Source organism: Pan troglodytes, chromosome 14 (assembly GCF_028858775.2).
Source record: "Pan troglodytes isolate AG18354 chromosome 14, NHGRI_mPanTro3-v2.0_pri, whole genome shotgun sequence".
Classification (NCBI taxonomy): Eukaryota; Metazoa; Chordata; class Mammalia; order Primates; family Hominidae; genus Pan; species Pan troglodytes.
Window position 1 is genome coordinate 34,888,223 of NC_072412.2, and position 21,699 is coordinate 34,909,921.

Below are 21,699 nucleotides of genomic sequence, written 5' to 3' on the forward strand. Positions count from 1 at the left end.
ATCATAGAAATGCTGACAGATCCTAACCCAGAGAAGGGCTAGGAGCAACACAGTAATATTAAGAAAGCTCTCCCTCAGCACGATTGAGCTTCAGCGCAAGGGATAGAGTTGTCTAATGGACGCCCTTGGCCAGTAAACAACCATGATTTAATGTGCTTGAGACTTGGTCATATGGGAGCTCTGTGACCCTCTAAGCCAAATTTTCTTTTCTTTTTGTTTTCAACTGAAATATGCCTCAAAGGGTAAAGGATTGCAATTTTAGCCTTCATTCATGGATATATTGCTTTCTTTCAACAATATCTGATGGGCCTGTTAACTGCCACCCGTGGGGAGCAGGTTGCAGGAAGGTCTCATTGAACACAAAACACCAAGTGTTTTCAGTAGTTTATTCACATTTTTTTTCTCTGCTTATTTTAATATGCACCACGTGTAAGTTAGATGAGGGCTACGGTAAAAACATTTTTGATGACTGAAATCTTACTTTTCCTTCTAACGATCTGGATGGAGCAAATCACATATTCATTGATCATGACGAATAAAATGATTTCTGCTACAATGTTGAGAAAAAATGTGTTCATTAATATGAACACATGTCTACAGAGATGATTTACACGATGCAAGTAATGAAAAAGTTCTTCCTTAACTAGTCTACTATCAAACTGAAAAGATGAATCTTAAAATTCCCTTGAAAATACCGTATGATTGGTCATGTGTCAGTAAAAGAAAGATGGTCCCCATCACCAGGCCACCACCATAAGAGAGCTATATTAAATACTTGGGAAAAAATATGGAAACACTTGTGGTGATGATTAAATTGATAATTACATAGATACACTGCCATAATGATACATATTTGTTCTATGATAAGTGAAATCAAAAATAAGATCAATTTGATTATAGAAATTCCTTAAAGAACACCACCACTTAATTATTTCAAACTTGAACTATCCCAAGAATGTCGAGAAAAAAATTAGAAAGCACTGGCTAAAAGCAAAGCAATCTGGATACACCAATGTAGTCAGCATGCCTTGTGCTTGTCTGTTAACCCTCTGAGTACATCTCTGACATTCAGGATCTTGGTAGCTTAATGTTAGAAAGATTGCATTCCATCTGATTACTCAAGATTTCTACTTGACTGGTCACATTTCACTGTTTATTCAGCATAGATCACTCAAATTCTACAGCGATGTGCTGGGATCCCCATGCTGAATGGGCCCTGCATTCTTCTGAGCTGCCCTTCTGCAGTGTGCTGAGAAACACTCCCTAGCTTCACACGGTCCAGAGTCCCCCTAGACGTCGATGGGAAAAGGCCTGAGCCATGCACCGCAGGCTCAGTACACTAGATGCTGTAGCAATATAGTTAATGCCCACAGAAAAAGCAGTAATTCAGAGAAAGAAAGGAAAATGACAGTCCACTGCAGGTAGGTCTCTGCCCATTGCATTCTTCACACTTTTAGAGTTGAGGCCAGGCTGTAGAACTACTCCATAGCCTTGGAATAGTGCTTTGCTTTATATTTCTAGAGAAAGCAGTAATTTCCAACTAGTTCAGTGTTCCTCATTAATATGGAATATACCTACACACCAACATTCTTTCTGGTGTTCTGTGCCCCCCACCCCCACCTCCCCCCCAAAAACAACTCAACTAATTTACTGATTTATGCTACTTTGTGATTTTGCGTGTTATCACTTCCAGATGCTCTAAAAGGGGGGGGGAAAACCTCAATAAACGATATGCTTTTTACATGTCAGGACAACACAGACCACAGAGATGAACCTAAATGTAAAAGAGCAAAAAATTTTGGTGATGGTGTTGCAAAAGTAATGACATGTGATTTAAAAATCCATATTAATGTAGACCATAGTTTCAGGGTTGAAGAGTAAAAATGCAGCAAGTGAAGATCAATGTGCATTTGAAAATAAAGGACTATAGAAACGTTGTTCACAAATTTTAAGACTCTCAGGTATTAAAGTATATTCAAAACAGAGAACATAGGTACTGTTCAGCCACCAGATGCAAATTTCATGAGATATCCCTCTCTGGTTGTCTCGTGGATCCCAGAGCCCAGCAAACCTTGGGAACACATTTGAGTTGGGCACCTGCCTCTAAGACACCCCAGGAGAATCCTCTCTGAGCACTGTGGTGATGCACAGAACCTGCAAATCCCCATTATAAAACGGAATCTGTTCCAGAAGAAACTCAGGCCTGGAGACACTGCACCAGGGAGATAGATTTGGTAACAAGAGTGAAAATACAGGTCTCAGACAGGACTTGGCCCAAAGACAGAAAAAACACTATGACCTCCTGGACAGCTAAAGACAGTGGTATTTAAAAAAAATCATTTTAGGGGATGGAGGTTTTATCCTCAGGGGTATCATCTAGGTCTTTCATCCTGATCTTCCTAGGAGACTATATAGGTAACCTAAAGGTGCACATGGAATTGTCTTGCCAGTGGTTTATTCACTGAAAACTTATTGTGAGAACATTCTGGATTGTGTTCCCAGTGTGCTTTCTCCTCAGCCATCTTGCAAAGCACCTGCCTCCAGTCCCCTTGTGCCCCAGCTCTCCTATGTGTGGATTTCATACTAGACGTAGATTGCACAGTGATGACCACAGTGCGTGGAAAAGCAGGTGAGAAAAATCACAGGATCTTATTCCCTCTTTCTGTTTGAAATTCCAGCCCTGCAGAGCACCGGGCAATTTATTGCTCTTTTCCACCAGTTGTTTCTTTCCTGTAGATGTCTGACACTGAGTAGAGAGACCCTCACTCACCAAGCACAAGACAAGCTGTGGTGACTCCCTGAGAGTCTGCGCTGGCGCTAGCAGCAGCTGATATGGAAGCAGCATTTCTGGGGCGTCATCAGTACATCTTCATGTGGAGACAATTTGGGGGGCACCATCTATTTCCTGGGTCAAGCTCTTTGCCACAAACCCAATTCCCTCCACTTGGGATGCAGAACTCACTGCAACTGACAGTCATATCTCTAATGAAAAAAAAAATCTGTTTCTGAATAGGATTGTGAAGAAGAAAGAACCGTGCGTGTGTCGAAGTTATAAACCTGCCACGTTCTAAACCCACAGAAAAGGACAAACAAGATATCATTCTAAATGTCCTTCTTTTCTGGACATTTCAGCATCTAACAACACCCCTTGATCTGCAGTAAAATCAAGAAACATGTGTGTATACATCCAAAGGCCTGAAAAATTCCCCAACAAGAATTCTCAATAAAATTCTATGCACTCAGAGGGTTAACAAGTGCTATATTATATACTGCAGATCCTAGCTTGACTGATGAAAACATTCATTGCTTCTAAGTTTTAAAAAAAATTGCAAATTGGCCTTAACCCTTTGAGGACTCTATTAGCAGCAAATTACCATCTTCACAATCACCACGTGTCATCTCATTCAGTAAAGGGAAACCGCTACAAAGATACCTGAAAACACTTTCAGTTCTGCCATTCAAGCATTGAGCGCTAGATAGATCAGATGAAACTGTTTTACACAAATTTGGGGGAAAAAAAATCTCAGAGTCTCAAAGGGTTAAGCTAGGACTTTGAGTAAAAGGGTCTTATTAAAAGGGCGAGTTAGGGGAGCGAACAGTCTCGGAGGAGCTTGGGGAGTAGTCTTCCGATTCCGAGTTGAGTTCGGGAGGAGCTGGCTGCGCCTTGTACCGGCTCCTCACATCCTGGTTGCGTCTTCGTCGGAAAACCTGCCTCTCCTTATCAAGAGCGGTGGTCTAGCAGGGGCATAAAATGAGAAAGAGGACAATTAGGGCGAGGGAAATGGCAAAACAAACTCTTTCTAGAACTTTCTGAGGTCAGAAAAAACACACTGGCCAAGTTCACCTGTCCATCATGGCACACTTTTTGTTGACAGTCACCACTCTCAGGGAGCCCTCTGCTCCCCACAAATCCAGGTCTTTAAGGGACCTGGTCATGACATCTGCAGGCACAGGCAGGATGGATGGTGTACTGGGTTTGACCCTTCCCCACTCCTCCCCAGACTTTTGCTAGCTGCACATTTATTTACCCTTGGTGGCTCCTAGGCTAGCCAGAGGACACTCCCACCTTCTCTGAAAACGGGTGCCTGAGTCCTGTGTGTAAAAATGCTCCCTGGGCAACTTCAATTAACATGCAGCTCAGGGTAGCTGCATAATGCAGATGAAAGGTGATGAAGTTGTCAGTCAGACATGGAAACGGAGCCAGGGCTCATCCTGTTCTTTTAGCACCTCCTCACTCTAAATGATCTTATCATCTGTTGATGAGGGAGTGTGGCTGAATTTCTGGGAAGGATTGGTTTAATTTTAATGAAACCAATGCCTGAAATTGAACACTGCTTTGAATGCAATTAAACCAAGTGGAAACCTTCCCACGGATTTCACTTTACAAAGTTCATTTTCATCGTAGTATTTGGTAATTTATGAAACTGAGATTCAGTTTTGTAGGTATTCCAACTCCCAGTCTCTATGCCTCAATTTCCTGAGGAGACCTCCGATGATTCCCCGGATGTGTTATCTGCCTGTAGCTCTGGATGTTATCATGACATCAGAATGGGGGACAGCATGACTTCATCACAGATTTAATGGGTGTGGGGGAAAAATGGGGTCATTACAGAGAAACCTTACACAGAAAGCAGAAGAGTAGGTATGAGGTCTGAAGAAAAATATAGAACACATATAAAAGTTGAAGGCGTTCTTATTTGAAAATCCCCCTTTAAAAGGATGTAGCCTGGAGGTTATTCTGCTTTTAAGAGATTACTTTTCTTCTACAGGGATATATGCCACCATTTTTCCTCTTGAAAATTTACTGTTAGCTCCTTCAAAGAACAGAGATAAATTTACAGCCAGCCTGGTTCTGAGAACACAGTGAAAACTAAGCCCCTCATACAATTGCAGTATAGCATTAGGGTAATCTTAGATCTAAAATAGGCCAATCAAAGTTCCAAAATGAAGTAATAAAGAGATAAAGAGAGGCAGTGTGTAGTACCAGTACAGTAAATGGCTTCGTTAGGCTGAACTGCTCTACTTCAGAAACTATCCACACACTGAATGAACAGGGTTACAAACCAATGAGGAAGATAAACTTCAATAATTCACTTCTTGTCTCACTAGATTGTTAATACAATGATTCAGTAACTGGTCTGTTGAAACGTCTACCTTTGATTCTTGTGGAATTTTTAAGGATCCTCATATAGTTCTTAGTCTTAAACCTATTGATTTTATGATATTTTCAGTATCATAAACCCAAATTCCTAACTTTATTTAAAACATTGTAAAGTTACGACACATGGTATTTTGCTTTCAAAGCAAACTGAAATGTTCTGTTTGTGTAGAGTTGAATGGTTGTAAAAAAAACAGACGTCTATTTAGTCTGTCTTACATAAAAAGCATTTTGTAGTTAATCCAAAAGTAATATAAACACCTCTTGGCCATAAAAAATCTTTCTATTTCTACCTCCTTGAGAAAGAAAAAAGTCATTGGCATTGGAATGAATTCTGACTTGTGAACAGAGGCAGTCAGATGTGGGGAAGAAAAGCACATCAGGTTTGTGGTCAGGGATTTTGCGTCCCACTCTGTCCATTGCTGACCATTCACCCAGGTTTCTCATCTTTTAAATAAGAAGCACCTTTCCACTCTCACAGAGTTGCTGTAGGTAGAAATGGATGTGCAAATGCTTTCTAAACAGCCAAGACTCCCAGAAATGTAAGGTGTTCTTTTGTTTACAATTTGATGTAAGACATTGTTTTAAAATCAAGTAACTGCAGGTCATAGAAAAGCAATGTGCACAAAGCTCACATTAGAATTTAACTCAGTACTTTCCCTCTTTCCTTCAGTTTCACTGGCACCTTCTTGATATTTACTTCATTTCCCCATTATCCACTCAATACTTCACACTCTTGGCTGCAGCCACTGAAATACACCATTCTCCACAAATACTGTAATTCAGTTTATGCAGAAGCTGGTGGCACTTAATATTGAGCCCATGCTTGGATGGTCCCCTCACACTCACTTTCACCTTCATTTCTGCAAATCCTTGTAAGAACAATTATATTCTCTTCCTTACTTGTCCTGCCTAGAAAGCCCTTCCCCTGTCCCTGTTGAAGTAGTCAGTTCTGGCCACTCCTACAGATTTCCCTACTCAGCAGCTTTCTAAATGTTCACCTTTGTAGATAAGGCCTCATGCACAAATGCTCCTGAGCTTTCAGGTGCATGGATCCCCAGGATCCTCATGACACGTATTCTTGGAAATATATCACGGTCATGGGCATGTGTCATGAGTGGTTCAAGGTTGTCTCTATTGGATTTGCAGACTCTTAAAGTTGAATGAGGGTTTATAAAGCATTTTTGTCCAATGTTCTGTCTTTACAGGCAGGGAAACTGAGACCTAGGCATGTGGAGAGACTTGCCCATGTGCATTGCTAACTAGGAACAGAACTCAGTCTTCTCCTGTGCAAAGCCCAAGCAGTTTCTTCCCATTTACTCTGAAGTTTATTGAAATGATAAATTAAAGTCACTGCACTCCCAGCAGCTCAACCCTTCTCTGTTCCCAGCCAGCATGAGCTAGGGAAAGACATTGGCCACAGGTAGTATCAAAGACCAAAAGACAGTGGCTTCTCCACATTGATGATCAGAGAAACTTCTCTTTGTAGAGCAGATAGGATCCACCATGTACACAATCCCGTGTACACATTCTGAATTTTGATGCTCATAAACTCCTAAGGAGACCTGAGTCTGATGACAGAGGTGCAGTTTTCCACCCCTCAGGTCCTCACAATATTCTCAAACCAGCATTGAGGATTCCCAACTGACCTGCTCTCAGAGATGTTCCAGAGGGTGTCTCTGACTACAGGTCTCTCCTTCTGGGCCCCCGCCCACTCTGCTTAGAGAAAGTATTTTAGGAACTTCTTCCTTCTCTGTTTCCATGACAGTCTAGTACCATTATCGTTGTTCATCCTGCCTGCACCATAATTGACCCTAATTAACTGTTTTCCCTACCACTTTGTAGACTCTTTGGAGGACCAAGGTCAAGCGTTGGACATCGTCTCTGTGTTTTCCACAGTTCACAGCACACAGTGGATATTCTATGAACTTTGTGGCATTTGAAAGATGGGAAAGTATAATGGAGGTGATCTGTTTCTCTCTCTTCAAAAACTTTGTGGCTTTTGAGATATGAGAAAGTACAATAGAGGTGATCTGCTTCTCTCTGGAGCACCCACCTTCCGGTCCATTCTGCACACAGCTGTCAGGTCAATTTCCACAAGGTCCAATTTATTTACAGCTCCTCATAAAGCCCAATTCCTTGTCCCAGCCTTTGCAATGTGCTTCCAATAAAAACTTCCAGGGTGTAGTACCTATTATTACTCAAAATGATCCTATGGCATCAGTAGACTCATTGTCTTCCTTTACTGGACACTTGATTTTCAAGCACGGCATCTGTTTACTTTGCCTATGGTTAACTATACCTTAATTTCCCTTTGCATACCTCCTCACTCCCACATTCCATGATCCTGATGAAGTTGACCCTACTCCTATCTCTGGGAGTAGGGTTGGGGTGGGCTTGTGACTCAGGAGTAAGCCTGAGTTTACTGCATTCCCCAATACCCATGAATGGCCCCAAGATGGGCACCCGACCCCGTCAATAGGACATGGTAAGACTTTTGCTGGAACTTCACATTTATAATGAATCCCAATTTTGAGAGACTGGCAGGCCTGGAGCTGCTTCTCCCATCCTGGGAACCATGTGAAGTCCAACACTAAAGCCAACACAGGGAGGCAGGGTTGGAGGATGTCAAGAAACCAAGCATTAACTGAGTGCTGGATCCATCCATCACTGAACTCAGACTCAACCTGTGAATCTTTCAGGCTATGTAAAAGAATACATTTCCTTTTTCACTTAAGCCAGTTTGGTTTTGGTTTTCTTCACTTGCCATAAAAACAGTCCAAACTGATGTATCTCTGAATGTACTTTAATCATTCTCACATCTACCTCTTGGTTCAAGGTACTCGCCAACATGAAATTACCTCTCTTTCTCTCTCTGCCCACTCAAATTTATTTATTTATTTATTTATTTTTATTTTCTCGGAGTCTCACTCTTGTTGCCCAGGCTGGAGTGCAGTGGCACAATCTTGGCTCACTGCAACCGCCACCTCCCGGGTTCAAGTGATTCTCCTGCTTCAGCCTCCCAAGTAGCTGGAATTACAGGCACCCACGACCACACCCGGCTAATTTTTGTATTTTCAGTATAGACGGGGTTTCACCATGTTGGCCTGGCTGGTCTCGAACTCCTGACCTCAGGTGATCCACCTGCCTCGGCCTCCCAAAGTGCTGGGATTACAGGTGTGAGCCACTGCGCCCGGCCAATTTATTTATTCTTGAAGACTTGATCAAATTTTACCACCTGTACCATATATTTTCTTTCTAAACTCCTTAGGCAAGAATTGTTTTGACCAAACTTTTGGGAATTAATTGCACACTGACCTTCTATTATTTTTCTTTGCATATTCCCCAAATACCTTGCCAACTACTCTATGGTAGAATTTGAAACTTCTTTGCATTTTCCAGATGATTAGTAGACTGTAGCACACATGTTAAGTGTGTATTAAATATTTCTTAGTAAATACAGCATTATTTTAGGGGACTATATACTTTCTGAATAATAACAATAGCAAAAAATAGAATTCAAAGCAACTCCAACACAAAAAAGAAGTAAAAAGTATTAAGAGTCAATATTTAAGACTATAACTTATGTTTCAAATATGACCAAATTCTTATGTCAGATAAAGTTAAAATTCTCTTATGAATTCACTCATCCTACAAGCATTTATTGTGGTCTAATTTCTTATCATACTAAACACTGTCAAGTATGATGTTTAGAAGTTTGTGCCTACAAAATTAACTTGACTCTAAAATATATGCAGTTCATCTTTTCCAATTGAATTTTGTAGCCCATATATGCAGTTTGGGACAGATGAAGTTACCAAGGAAATAGCACTGTAGGCTAATATATAATTTTTACAAGGTATAGTCATAAAACATGTAATCCAATTGAAAATTTCTTCCCTGCCCCTGAAAAAAAAAAAAAAAGCATTTGAAACATAATTTGTTCCTCTGAAATCCTGCATCACAACTTCAGAGTGTGAGCCCTTTCAACCATTTCTAAAAGGCAGCTTTACTATTTTTTTAGGCAGGGGAGTCCTCAAGAGTCAACTTGATTTTGTGTGTGTGTGTATGGCTAGCTTTACTCTTTATCAATCACAAAAAAATCCCCAGACATCAAGCAAATAGGGTCTCTTCAGAACGCCTATTTTTGTAAATTAAGTATGTCCTCGGGTATAGGCTTGAGGCTCCATGAACACTTAAGAGTTCCTAACAGATTTATTATTTTATTAGTTATTTTGTTCACAGTTTGTAGCTTTGTTGGAACCTACATGAATAGGCTTGCAGTAGAATTCCCAAGTGTTTCCTTAGTAAGTTACCACTTCATTAAGAGATCCTAAGAGACTCTGAAGAGCGCATTATCACATTTTGGTGCTAATTATCACAGGTTAGAGGTAAGCAAGAAATCTCTTGAGATTCTGGAGTTGACCAGTGGTAACCAAGGATGTAGCTCTAACCTAGTTACTTCAGATATGTGCACAATAGCGACTGCCATGCTGGGTACTGGGTGAGAGCTGAGTAATGATGGCCTGGGGGAAGCTGGTAAAGAGAGAACACATGGTTGATTAAATAAAATGGTATAGAGAAATGGACTAATATAAACCTGCCCTATCCAGAAGAAACACTGCATATTCCTACCACAATCTGTAAGCCCTGGCTTATCACAAAGCCCCTAGCAGATGCTAGATCAAGTGTGAAAGCAGAGGAACGGTAAAATAATGCCAGCTATCTCAGCAACTCAGGTGGCTGCACATGTGGTAGCTGAAAATCTTAGGGAAATCCATCCCCATTGTGTTGGTGCCTGCCATAACACCAGGCATACGTAAATAAAAGACAGTGCTTGCCTATTATCAGATTTATTCCCATAAAGGATACATCTACTGAATTTGGCCAGTGGCCTCTTCTGTTACAATGAAACAACAGTATCCTCCACATGTGCTCAGATAGTTTAAATCCTTCGTTCTGACATTAAATTGGGAAAATCAGTATAAAGACATATGAACTACCCATCTGGTATGTCTAACGTTAAAGGAAAAACATAGCATAGAGGAGGAAGGTCAGGAATAATCAAGAACATGAATTGAAGCATTAGCTTAGGTTTTGCCGGTCTGAGTCACCCCACGTCTCTAATGCTTGTCTTGTCTGGTAGCTTAAGTTTAATCCCCTTGGAAGCAGCAGTAGGTGGAAGTCAGGAGAATTAGCTTTTTGTCCTAGTTCAGCTAATTATGTGACCTTGGACGTGTTTTCTAACCACATTGAGCCCCAATTTCCAGGTCCATAGACTGAAAGGGGGTTATTGTGCATAATCCCTAGGGAAACTTTCACCTATGAAATTCTATGAATATGCTTAATATCACCATCAATCTACTTAATGGGTTATGTTTTTCTCTTAGCAAACAATAGGCCTTACAGTCTATGGACCAAACATATTTCTGTTCCGCAATGCTTGCAGGATTCACAAGAGATGTACTCATTTTCATTGTGAGGCAATGTTTTCTGTCATGGCAGTAATTATTGGATTTAAGTAACTGCATTTTTCAGAGGCAAACATTGACTGCTTTTCCTTTTTTGCTTTTCTTAATTTATTTCTAGCCATCACATATAGTCTTCATTTCATTAATAAAAGAACATTATTGTGCATTTTGCCTTTTAGCCCATCCATTATTCATACTACCTAGGAGACTGAACTGAGGATGCAGCTGCTGGGACATTAATCTCAGGAACCCTTTCTTTTGCTTACCCTTACTCTGTGGGGACTACATTACGATTTGCTTGTCAGTTTGGAAATGTTTTGCTTGCTAGTAAAATTAAACTGACAAATCGATTGAAATATCCACCCTCCTCATTTTATTGGGCTTACTCTCAAGCTTATTGCAGTTCTGTTTTGTTTTGCTTTCATATCCTTTTGAGGTCTTGACAGAAATGACACAGTATCTGAAGACATGGCATGGCTTTTCTTAAAGATGACCATCAAAATGGCAAAAGGAGGCCTTCTTGGGATGCAACTGAGTAGCCTTCCAAGCTGCTTACTTTCTTGGCGTGACTATCTTAAATATTATTCCCCATTTTCCTGGAAGAGCTGACCTTATGCTTCTGCACTACTAATCTTAAACATAGGCTTCTCCTGCTGACCTGGTTCTTAATAGAGTCTTAAATTGGCCTAGCTCTGCAGTGGGTTTCTGATGGCCTCCCATCAGACAGTTAAAATTACAGCCAATTGGTGGCGGTTGAACTCAGGACAAAATTTGTGTGCTTCCTCTGCCCGACAGCCCCTGATTTTCTTATAGGAGCCCAACCTCAGCGGAATTGCCATGTTTGTTCTCCATCATATCAGTAAACTAAACAGCAACCAAAAGCACAGTCTACCTTAAGAAAATCTATGAAAATTTAGTGCCTACAAAGCAAGTAAATCAGGGATAGTTCCTTTAATTGCAGAAACCATTTTAACCTTGCCAAAAAGCTTAGTCCTGGATTGCTAAAAGTGGGATGTTATTCTAGAGCATCTCATATGTGATTTGATTGCCCAAACTTTGATGTATCCCAAATTCTTCAAAAACATATCTATCCTGAAAAAATCAATGAAAAAATGGTCCCTTCTTTGGAGAGTTCAATCATTTATTTGTTAACAAATATTTATTGAAGGCCTCTTCTGCTAGGCAGTGGAGATATAGTTTTTAACAAGCCCTAATCCTGTTCTTGTGGAATTTGCATTTGTACAGATGGTGCCTTTTAATTTAGACATATTTTCCCCCTAGAAAGGGTGTTGGAAAACTTTTCTGGAGAGGGCAAGATAGTTAATATTTTAAGTTGTGCAAGCCACATGTTTCTCTGACTCAACTACTCAACTCTGCTGCTGTAGGGCAAAGGCAGCCATAGACAGTTTGTAAATGAATGTGTGTGACTGTGTTCCAATAAAACTTTATTTACAAAAAAAGGAAGTGGGCTAGATTTGGCCCATTGTCCATAGTTTGCCAATCCCTGTCCTAGAGGATCACATTTTAAACTTATACTTCATCAGAATTTTTGGCTATAGCTACTTCAGGTAAAACATAATGCCGCAAATGCTCACAAGAAATATAAACATATACATTACTGAGCAGTTTACTCTAATCAGAGCATTAAAACAGTTTATGATTCTACTTTAGTAACAAATGCCTCTCTCTGGAGAGACATCAGTTTTCTCAGGAAAATCTGTGGAGTGGGTGATTTGCTCTTGGAAGTGAGGGAAACAGAAAGCAATTTTTTTTTTTTTTAGTTTCTTCTTTGGGCTGGGGTGTGTGAAAGCACTTTTGCACAAGCAGCTAATTTAATTCTCACCACAAATTTGGAAGGTGGATAACACTCTTCTCCTTTTCGTAGGTGTGGAAAATCAGAGAATGTAACTCGCCCAAGGTCACTGCAGGAAATGGGGTGGACTAGATCCAAACCCAGGGCTTCTTGACTCCAAAGCCACACTCTCTCTGTACACTGGGCTGCCAATCTTTAATTAAGTTAATTGAATCTCAGTCTCCATGACTTTTTTTTGAGACGGAGATTTGCTCTTGCTGCCCAGGCTGGAGTGCAGTGGTGTGACCTCGGCTCATTGCATCTCCACCTCCCGGGCCCAAATGATTCTCCTGCCTCAGCCTCCTGAGTTGCTGGGATTACAGGTGCCCACCACCATGCCCAGCTAATTTTTTGTATTTTTAGTAGAGACAGGGTTTCACCATGTTGGCCAGGCTAGTCTTGAACTCCTGACCTTAGGTGATCCACCCAACTCGGCCTCCCAAAGTGTTGGGATTACAGGTGTGAGCCACCGCGCCCAGCCTCCAAGACTGTTTAATTTCTAAAAGTGCCATGTGTCTGACATATATTTGAGAATTGTTTATTTCAGCCTATGAGTACTTACACCCTTTCTTAGTAAAAGGTGTGTTGATACTTATAATTACGTTCTTTATGTATGATTTCCTGTGCATTTATGCCTCATAAAGCCTCTATCCTCTCAATGAACCTCACTAAGGAGCATTCACAAAGTATGGCAGGAATGAATATGTAGAAAAGAGCATAGATGTTTACTTTTAAGTCAAAATGAGGGAAAGAGATTCTGAGGCAAGGGCAGAATAAATATGATACTACACAATTTTCAGTCAATCGAGAATCATCAGGAATCTTAGGAAAATGTTAAAATCTCTCTTCAGTTTACACTCAATGATTAAGACTTGGAATGCCATGACATTTTCTCATTTTTAATAATAAGTAAGCTAAATTTTAAAAAGACTTATATGTCATTGGAATCCTCTCTTAAGGGGCCTCTGAAAACAAAATAAAAGAAAATAAAACCTCAGTGAGCAACCTGTTTGAGCTGGGAAATGTAACGCAGATGTTTCACCATTCCCATGTTCTTTCCAATGACCCTTGGTGACCTCCACGCCACAACAGGCATAGGTATCACTCATCTTTTGAGCCTATGGCCTAATAGCTCATGCTTGGGTATAAGGTACAACTGCAAGACCAATCCTAACTACTTTCCTGAGACTTCTCTCTAATCACAGTTTGAGTGGTTTTGAAGTTTAAATCTATGACTTTTCGATGTGTTAAACTGAATCCCCCAAACTCTGTGTTACAGGGGAGCCTCTGGAGTGGGTGGAGCATCTGCCCTGGCTGCCAACCATGCTCTGGCTGTCCCCGGGGACGGCGTTCTCACTCTGCAGAGCAAAGCCAGGACAACTAGCCACCGAGCAACCTGCAATGCATTGCAACTTGCTGTGTACATTTGGCTGCTTCTGGCCGAGGCCGGCCCTACATCCCTTCTCACACCACACGGAGGTTCCTCCCTGGCTTCCAGGGGAACAGTTTTCTCAAACCTGCGCAGAGCAAGATGCATTTAACTGACCCCATTCCTTTTAACAACCGAGCATGACAGCTTTTAATAGCCTTGCAAAGACGGTGCGCGGCCACCACCGCTCTGCCTCATTACTCACTGTTTCAGGACGGTGCTCGAATCCAATATGCACATTTTAGTCACGTCTTGCCTGAGAACTCAACCACCCTTTTGTCCTAGCTCACCTCCCCATTTTATCTCATTTCTCATGTTTAGCTTATGTCTTGTTTTGATATGTGTTTTATTTAATCGGGTTACCCAGTTCTAGCTGTTGCCCTGTTCTGTGTGCTGAAGGTGCAGGATTCTTCTCCATGTGTTACAGGGCATAGCACTTGCCATGGTGACAGCTTCACTTGGGAAGGTAGAAATGTGTGTGACCGCGTCCCCTTTGAATAAGGATGCATTTCCAGGAAGGGGACAATATAACGGGATGCAAATGTTCTCCAGTGGCTTGCAGCAGGGGGAAATGGTGGCTTCTTAGGTCAGGAGAGTGTGGAATAGCCCAGTGAGCTCATACCTGGGGCAGCGTCCTCCCTGGACTCTGGGTGACAGGAGCAAAGTCTCCTGGATGCGTGGGTCAAGGGAAGGATGCTGTTCCCTTGGAAGCAGCTCTCTGGTATGAGGCTGGAGAATGGAGAGAAAGGGGAAAACAAATCCCCACTCTTTGTCTACAATCACCAAAAAGCCAGTTAAGAGAGACAGACCAATTCTGGGCACCCTGAGGAGATGGTTTTCCCAGCCTGTGCCCTCACGTGATCTGCTTTACAAAAAGCAAGCGCGACTCCCAAGTGTTCGGCTTACAGCAGTAAAAACAGCCATGAGCGCTTTAAACACAACAATTGGGAGCAGGGATGCTCGCCTGTAATGATTGTTTGTGTTAGAAAGTTGGCTGCCACCATGGTTAGACAAATGCTCCCACTTCTGCGGAGATAAAAGGCAAGCACTTGCAATCAGTAAGGAGAGCGTGTACGTTCTGGGGCTAAATGGCATTATAAAACTTCCTAATTAAGCATATATGCCGATGAGTTTTTAGCACCATTTCTCCAATTTAGCTTTACATACTGGGTGCGCTGTTCAGTACAGCACTAACTATAAACATTGTTGTTACTGCCCCAGCTGGAAAACAGAGCACTTTATGTGCGCAAGAAAAAAGAGATTATCTCCCATCTGCTCCTGCCCATTATTCAGGGATGTGTCATTTTGTCTGCTGATGGGAACCATCACTAGGATTTTAGTTAAATGGCCTTTTTATAGTTGGCTATGTTTATTAATTATTGTGTTTACTTGGGGTTTAGTTCCCATCCTTAATCCTACAAATTTAGTAATTCAATTTTCCAGAGGTTTTTGAAATTAGATGACTTTATATGTGTAATTTTTATAATACAAATATGCACAACTATAATTAGATATACTTGATGCCTATTTTTAATTGTATATTAACTTTACACATATATATCTGGTTAATATTCCTGACATTAGGAGACATATAATTTAAAAAGGATGGAGCATGGTGTGATTCGATTTCTATAGAGTACAAAACCAGCCAAAGCTAATTAATGTGGCTGGACTCTGGGGTCAGTGTTTACCCTCGAGGTGAAGTGACCCCTCCTGGAAGGGAGCCCCTGGGGTGCTAGGAATGTTCTGTGCCTGATCTGGGTGCTGCCTACAGGGGCATGTTCAGTTTGTGAAAATTTATAGAGATGTGCATTCCTGATAGGTGCACTCTTCTGGAAGTATATATTCTTTCAGGTAAAAGTAAAAGATGGATGAATCCTCTTCTGTGTTACAAAGTCAAAAAAGAAGGGTCTGCACAAAGGCAGATTATGATTAACTCACCCTTCTCCCTCCAAAATAAAGTCAAAAATTAAGTTCTTTCTACATCTATAAGGCCAATTATGTAGGTAAATTAAATAAATGAATGTGCAACTCCTACATGCATTATAAATGGAGAAGACACAAATAGCCTTCTATGTCAAAATGACCTTAGAAAATTTTATTGAGCTTTGGGTGTTTTCTTGCTTTAAACAGATTTGGAAATGATCATGATTTTAGTATATCTGAATCATTTGTCAAGGTATGCCCCTTTCTGCTTTCCTATGTACTATGTTTTGAGTGTCTGATTATAGAAAAATAACCAGGAGTAACAATTGGGGCTAAAATCATATATATATATTATACATATATATACACACACATATACATTATGTATAACATATATACTTTATATGTGCATATATACACACATACATATATATTTTAATTTTTTTGTAAAACTTTGCAGTCTAACCATGAAACAACATCAGGCAGCTACTGTCTTACTACAGATAGGCTCCACAGTTTGGAAAAAACAAATGCCAAAACCAGTGGAATTTTTTTTTTTTCAAATACTAAGATGTGGAGTGTTACCTGGAGATCATTTCAGAAACATTAAGATGGCGAAAACAGACTCCCTAGAATTTCTCAGAGTTCATTTCTCAAACCATCAAAAACCATCCTGCTTGTGGATAACTTAAAGAGACACAAACAATGCCCCTTGAAGGAAATGCCAGGGCAGTTGACTGGAATAGAAAACGATTGGATAGAACTCTTAACCCCGTTTTAAAAAAATTGATACCTCCCATAATCCCTTTTGCTTGAGCAGATAAGCCGGCTAAATAATCTGACAGTTACAAGATATTGAAAAATAAATTCATGCAATAGCTAATACATAGAGGGATTTCCAGGGGGAAGAGGGAACAATAAAACAAAAACAAAACAAAAAGGTGGAGAATTTGAAAACACAAGCTTACCAACACACACAATGCATTCTATAGCCCATTGTACTTTGAGGCGCTTCTACTACTAAGGTGTAAATGCATTGTTATCCATCTAATCAGGTCAAGGTTGGGCTTGATGACTTTAAAATGACAGTATATACTTCTATAGAACACACTAGCGTGCTATTGTTCTTCCATTTGTTAAGGGACAGAAGAGCACTGGAAATCATTGTTTTAATTAGCAACATCAGGAAAATGCTTTGGCATTAGCACTAAATATACTGTCCTTTTAACCATAAGGAAAATTGATACTGAGCATGTGCAATGGAAAGAAAGCTGGCAAATGTCAGTGTGAATAATGGGTGAAAAAAAGGAATGAGGGGGTGTGGCATCTCAATCAAGATTAAAATGAAACTGATAAAGCAGCATATGGACTGGATAACAAATCAAAAGCATGTTTATCCACCGAAGGAACTGGTTAATGGAGACTGCCAGCACGTTGCCATGGAAACACTGACTGTTGAGCTGCACCATCTCATACCTTATCCAATACATTCCTGGTTGCTGGTAGTAGTCCAAAGACCCTGATCTCTTGATGGTAAACCCGTGGTCCAGCTGAGCAGAGAGAAATGGGGCAACTCAGTGGATCAACATTGTGCTAAAGAATTAAGACTCCAGACCAAGCTGTTCTTCATTGATTCTATATGTATATATAGTTACGATGCCTCTTCTGCAGGGTAACTAGCTAATATCCTAAGTCTGCATACTGAAAACAAAAAGGCAGGAAATGACACCTCATGACTATTTTGGAGGCCAATTTGCTCAAATAGATCTAGTTCTTCAAACAAGTTTTCGAATGACCATTTTAATCATGTCCTCTCAATTTCAAAAGATATAAACACCTCTTCATATGCCATAGAATAGAAAATGCTTCACAATTCAATAAAGTACTGAAATGAGCATTAGCCACTTAAGAGAAAGCAGATTGGACCCCATAGAGTATTACCGCATAAGGCTTAAATTTGAGGGCTTCATAACTATGAAATGAAAGAGGAAAAGAATCAGGTTTTGAAACCTCATCAATTACAGCATTTAAATTTCTGAGTTAATCTTCAAAAGCAGAGCTACTCTTAAAGGTGAATCTTTTCTTTTCCTTTTTATAAAAGGTATATGATCTAATTAAAGGTGAATCTTAATTACATTTCTAAACTAAGAAGATAGAGTATAAAACAGTCAATAAATTTTCTCTATGAAAATATGGAAAGTGAAATAAAACAAAAAATAGTTTTCTTTGTATATTAAAAATGCGTATGAACAGTTAAGTGCTTTTGATTAACACAAAGTACAATAAATAGAAGACAGGAGAAGTTCTCAAAGTTGTTCATCCTGGAATAAGATGTTAGCTTTTGGCTACCTGGGGATAAAAGATTCAATCCCCCAAACCTGAAGGACACTAATCATGCTGTGTACCCGCTTCCCCATTCTGCCCACGAGAGGATGCGACTTGGACACCTTTCTTCAGAGGGGCTCATGTGTTCTTTCAAGTGCGTTAGTGGTACGATGCTGATGACAGTTTCTGCTTCTAAATTCACAAAGGCATTTCAAAAACATGCCAGGGCACCAGGCATTTAAACTAAAAACTGCTTGGAGGATTTGGTGCTCTGATTATAAACTAGGCTATCCAAGTGTGCATAAAATGCAATGTGAAGTTTTAATCTTTTTAAAAATGTGTGTTTCGTTTTATTGAGAAAAAAATCAAAGTATACTGGCTCTCAGGAAGATGAAGGTGTATGCTTGGCCACAAAGACAGCTACTTAGTAATTAGCTTTCTATTGCCATCTACAGGCAAAGTGTCATATAACAGGTCTCATTTTAGAACTAAGCTTCCCAGTGTCACAATTATATGCACGCTGATTAGTATGGATTTGTTCAATTAGACTGAAACGCTCTATTTGCATGAGCAAAATGCAAAAGAAGAACTTTAAAGCATTAGGAAAATTATTGGTTAAAATAATAAACAGTGTTAAATGAGGAAAAATAAATTGGAACTGACATCCTAGTCATCGGTTCTTCATCAAGCTGAGCAAATCTAATAATGCCTCTCTCTCTTCCCTCAGCTCTCAAAAAGTTCACCGTTAAAATGTCATCTCTAATTCATTTCATGTCTATAAATTGCATTTTAATAACCTTTTGTTTCCCTTTCTCTCTCTCTTTTTTTTTTTCAAATCCCCCAACTACTGAGAAAGGCAGCAGAGGGACAATGGCGTCTCTCTGAGAGGCACAGAATGCTGCAATTCTAAGGAATGCAATGGCTTCCACCTAATCCCATGGCTTGACCTAATGTCAGAGCACCTTTCCTCCTTCAGGAGGGTGTGTGATCCCTGTGAACCTCCAGCTGGTAATTACTGTCCTAGCCAACTCGAGGCCCTCTTGCGACCTTAATATAAAGTTATCATTTGTCCTTTCTTTGGTCTTAATAATGTACAGACTGTGAAGTGGAAGAAAAAAATGACAACATGAACAAAAAACACTACAATTCAGAACATGAGTACATGTTAAACTATGCTCAAATCATAAATTACACCTGTGAGAGAGGCTGCCGGTTATGACAGTATGCTTTTTTCTTTTGTCATTCTAAGAAAGAAAAAGTGTCACAGATTCTCTGATGAGCATTGGTGATCTCCAGCAGGTAGTTAGGTTTCTAACTAAGGAATGAGAAGTACTAGTTAAAAATTAATTATTTAATTGTTGATTCCCCAACCGCCACCAAACCACAAACTAACACTATGTCCTAAATAATAATTTTTAAAACATTCTAAAGGGTGTATGTAATTCTAAAAAATTAGTCCCATGGTAAAGGCAGTTTAAAATACATTATTTTATAGCCTCTGGGGAGAGCGTATATACCCAGGAAAATTCTGTTTGAATGAAATTTATGCTGAAATCAGTTTTTGTAAATCTATCAAATAGAAGTCATCACTGTATTATATCAATTCCTGAACTTTTAATGATGTGAGCAAATTAATCATTATATTAAATTATTAAATTATCAAATAGTCTTTATAGAATATACCATTTATAAAAAATTTTTCTTCTACCTCCCACTTATTTTGCTTCATAGCAGAATAATCTTTCTTGGCAGTCATACTTTGGAATATTATTTAATGCCAGGGTTTCTTTTTCTTGTGATAGTCCCCTGATAGTCAGCCTTTGCATTTTAAGAATGAAAAAATGGTTATGCAACATAATTGGATGTATCCAGTGCTATTCTGAAAGTAACACAATGAAGGTGGCCAAAATAGCCAGTTTCTAATTCCCAGCCCCACCCTTTGGCTACTGACCTCAGCCAGGTTCTTCTAGAAGGTAGAGATATTTATGAGGGAAAAGCATTCTGGAGAAGGTGCCTAATGTACATAGTATGGTAGACCAGTTTCTCTTAAAACAATCTCTGAAATCTACATTGATATTCTCTTTTATGCTTGAAATATTAATGCTGATAGTTAACATATGAATTGTGCTATAGATCTGACAGGCATTTTTTAAGATACAGTTTTCTGAAACCAGCCAATTATTTTGAATCTGAATTAAGTTGATAATTATTAAAAAAAAAAAAACCTCTGCAGCAGTAAAGATTAAACAAGCATGCAAGCAATGCATAACTCAGCATTACACAGCCCACTTTACAATTTGTAAGTATATTACCAGTTTGTGCAGTTTCCATGGAAACCGTGTTAGTGATGAATTGAGAAACTTGCATTCAAAATTGCATTCAAAGTGGTCCAATCATGACATTTAGGGAAAAAAAATAGTGGATCTTTGATCTTCAAATACTAATGAGTGTTTTAAGATCCACCTAGATGAGGTTTTAATGAATTCATATGGATAACGCTTCAGAATTTATCCAACTTTGATTAAAATAGGATTTCCCCTCAAATATGTGGTGTTTGTCAATTGGAAAATTGCCCTGATGTTCCTGCCCTTAGTCATTGTAAGACTCCTAGAATACTGTGAACAAACCAATATTGAGCAACCAAGGCAAACTTAACCAAAGACTGATTAAAATAAAAGACCAGGAAAAAAAAAGAAAACTAAAGCAAAATGACAGAGGTGGAAAAGGTACTCTCTCTAGCAGCTGTAAGCCCTTAGCAGGAGAAAAACAGTCCCTTTCATGGACAAGCGTGCTGGCAGTCCATTCCAAAAGAAAACTGTGGAATCAAATGTTTGGAATAGACATATATCTTGAACGAACAATGGAAACAGAGTATAGAATGTCTGGTTTAGTAGAGAATCACTATGAGATTGTTGCTTTCAAAACTTACTGACTGAATATCAGCTCAGAACAAAGAACACTGACCATCTATGGAAGATGTAGAGGTTAATTTACTTCTACATTGAATTTTCTCAGAAAGAATTAAAGATAGAGGGCAAGAACAACTTGAAATTTTAAAGCTTCAGCGGCACTGAGGAACATCTGGAAGAGGAGGCATTCCCTTTCACTTTACACATGTGCCAGGTGCTCACACGCATGTAAATCACTATTGAAAGGGTTCAGTCGAGAAACATGAAATGCAAACAGTACGAGGGTGTGTATGCATGCATTCGTACCATTTGCAAATTCTGGAACCTCATATCAAATATTTAGTAACCCAGATCTGGGATTGGTGGCATCAAACAGATCACTTGTTTATCTTCAGTTTTTTTTAGAGCTCTCGCGCAACCAAAAAAGAAAAAAAGGAAAGAAACTAAAAACACCCAGAGAAGTGGTTAAATATTCAGTACTGCTCATGAGTGAGAGGTGCTGTTTAATAGCATAAATACTTTTGAAAAAGTCCACATCATAGTGTCTTAAATTCTTTGTTTGGAGAAGAAAAACAGCTCAAGTGATTTTCAGATTGAATATGCTATTAAAATTTACACACTCTGAAAAA

At 39.6% G+C, this 21,699-nt stretch overlaps 1 protein-coding gene across 4 annotated transcripts in view; it reads right to left on the reverse strand.

Annotated features, from left to right (window-relative positions):
- Nucleotides 1-372: 372 nt before the first annotated feature.
- The window catches only part of DCLK1 (doublecortin like kinase 1), a 352,247-nt gene continuing 330,920 nt past the window's right edge, over nt 373-21,699 (reverse strand). For 2 of the 4 annotated variants that reach the window (XM_522657.8, XM_003314116.6), the window contains 2 exons: nt 17,313-17,386; nt 373-3,735 (listed from right to left, as the gene is read on the reverse strand). In XM_522657.8, the coding sequence (XP_522657.3) occupies nt 3,678-3,735; nt 17,313-17,386 (132 nt within the window). In that variant the 3' untranslated portion in view covers nt 373-3,677. The remainder of the gene's footprint in view (nt 3,736-17,312; nt 17,387-21,699) is intronic. The other 2 variants (XM_009426862.5, XM_003314115.6) reach the window with 1 other exon arrangement.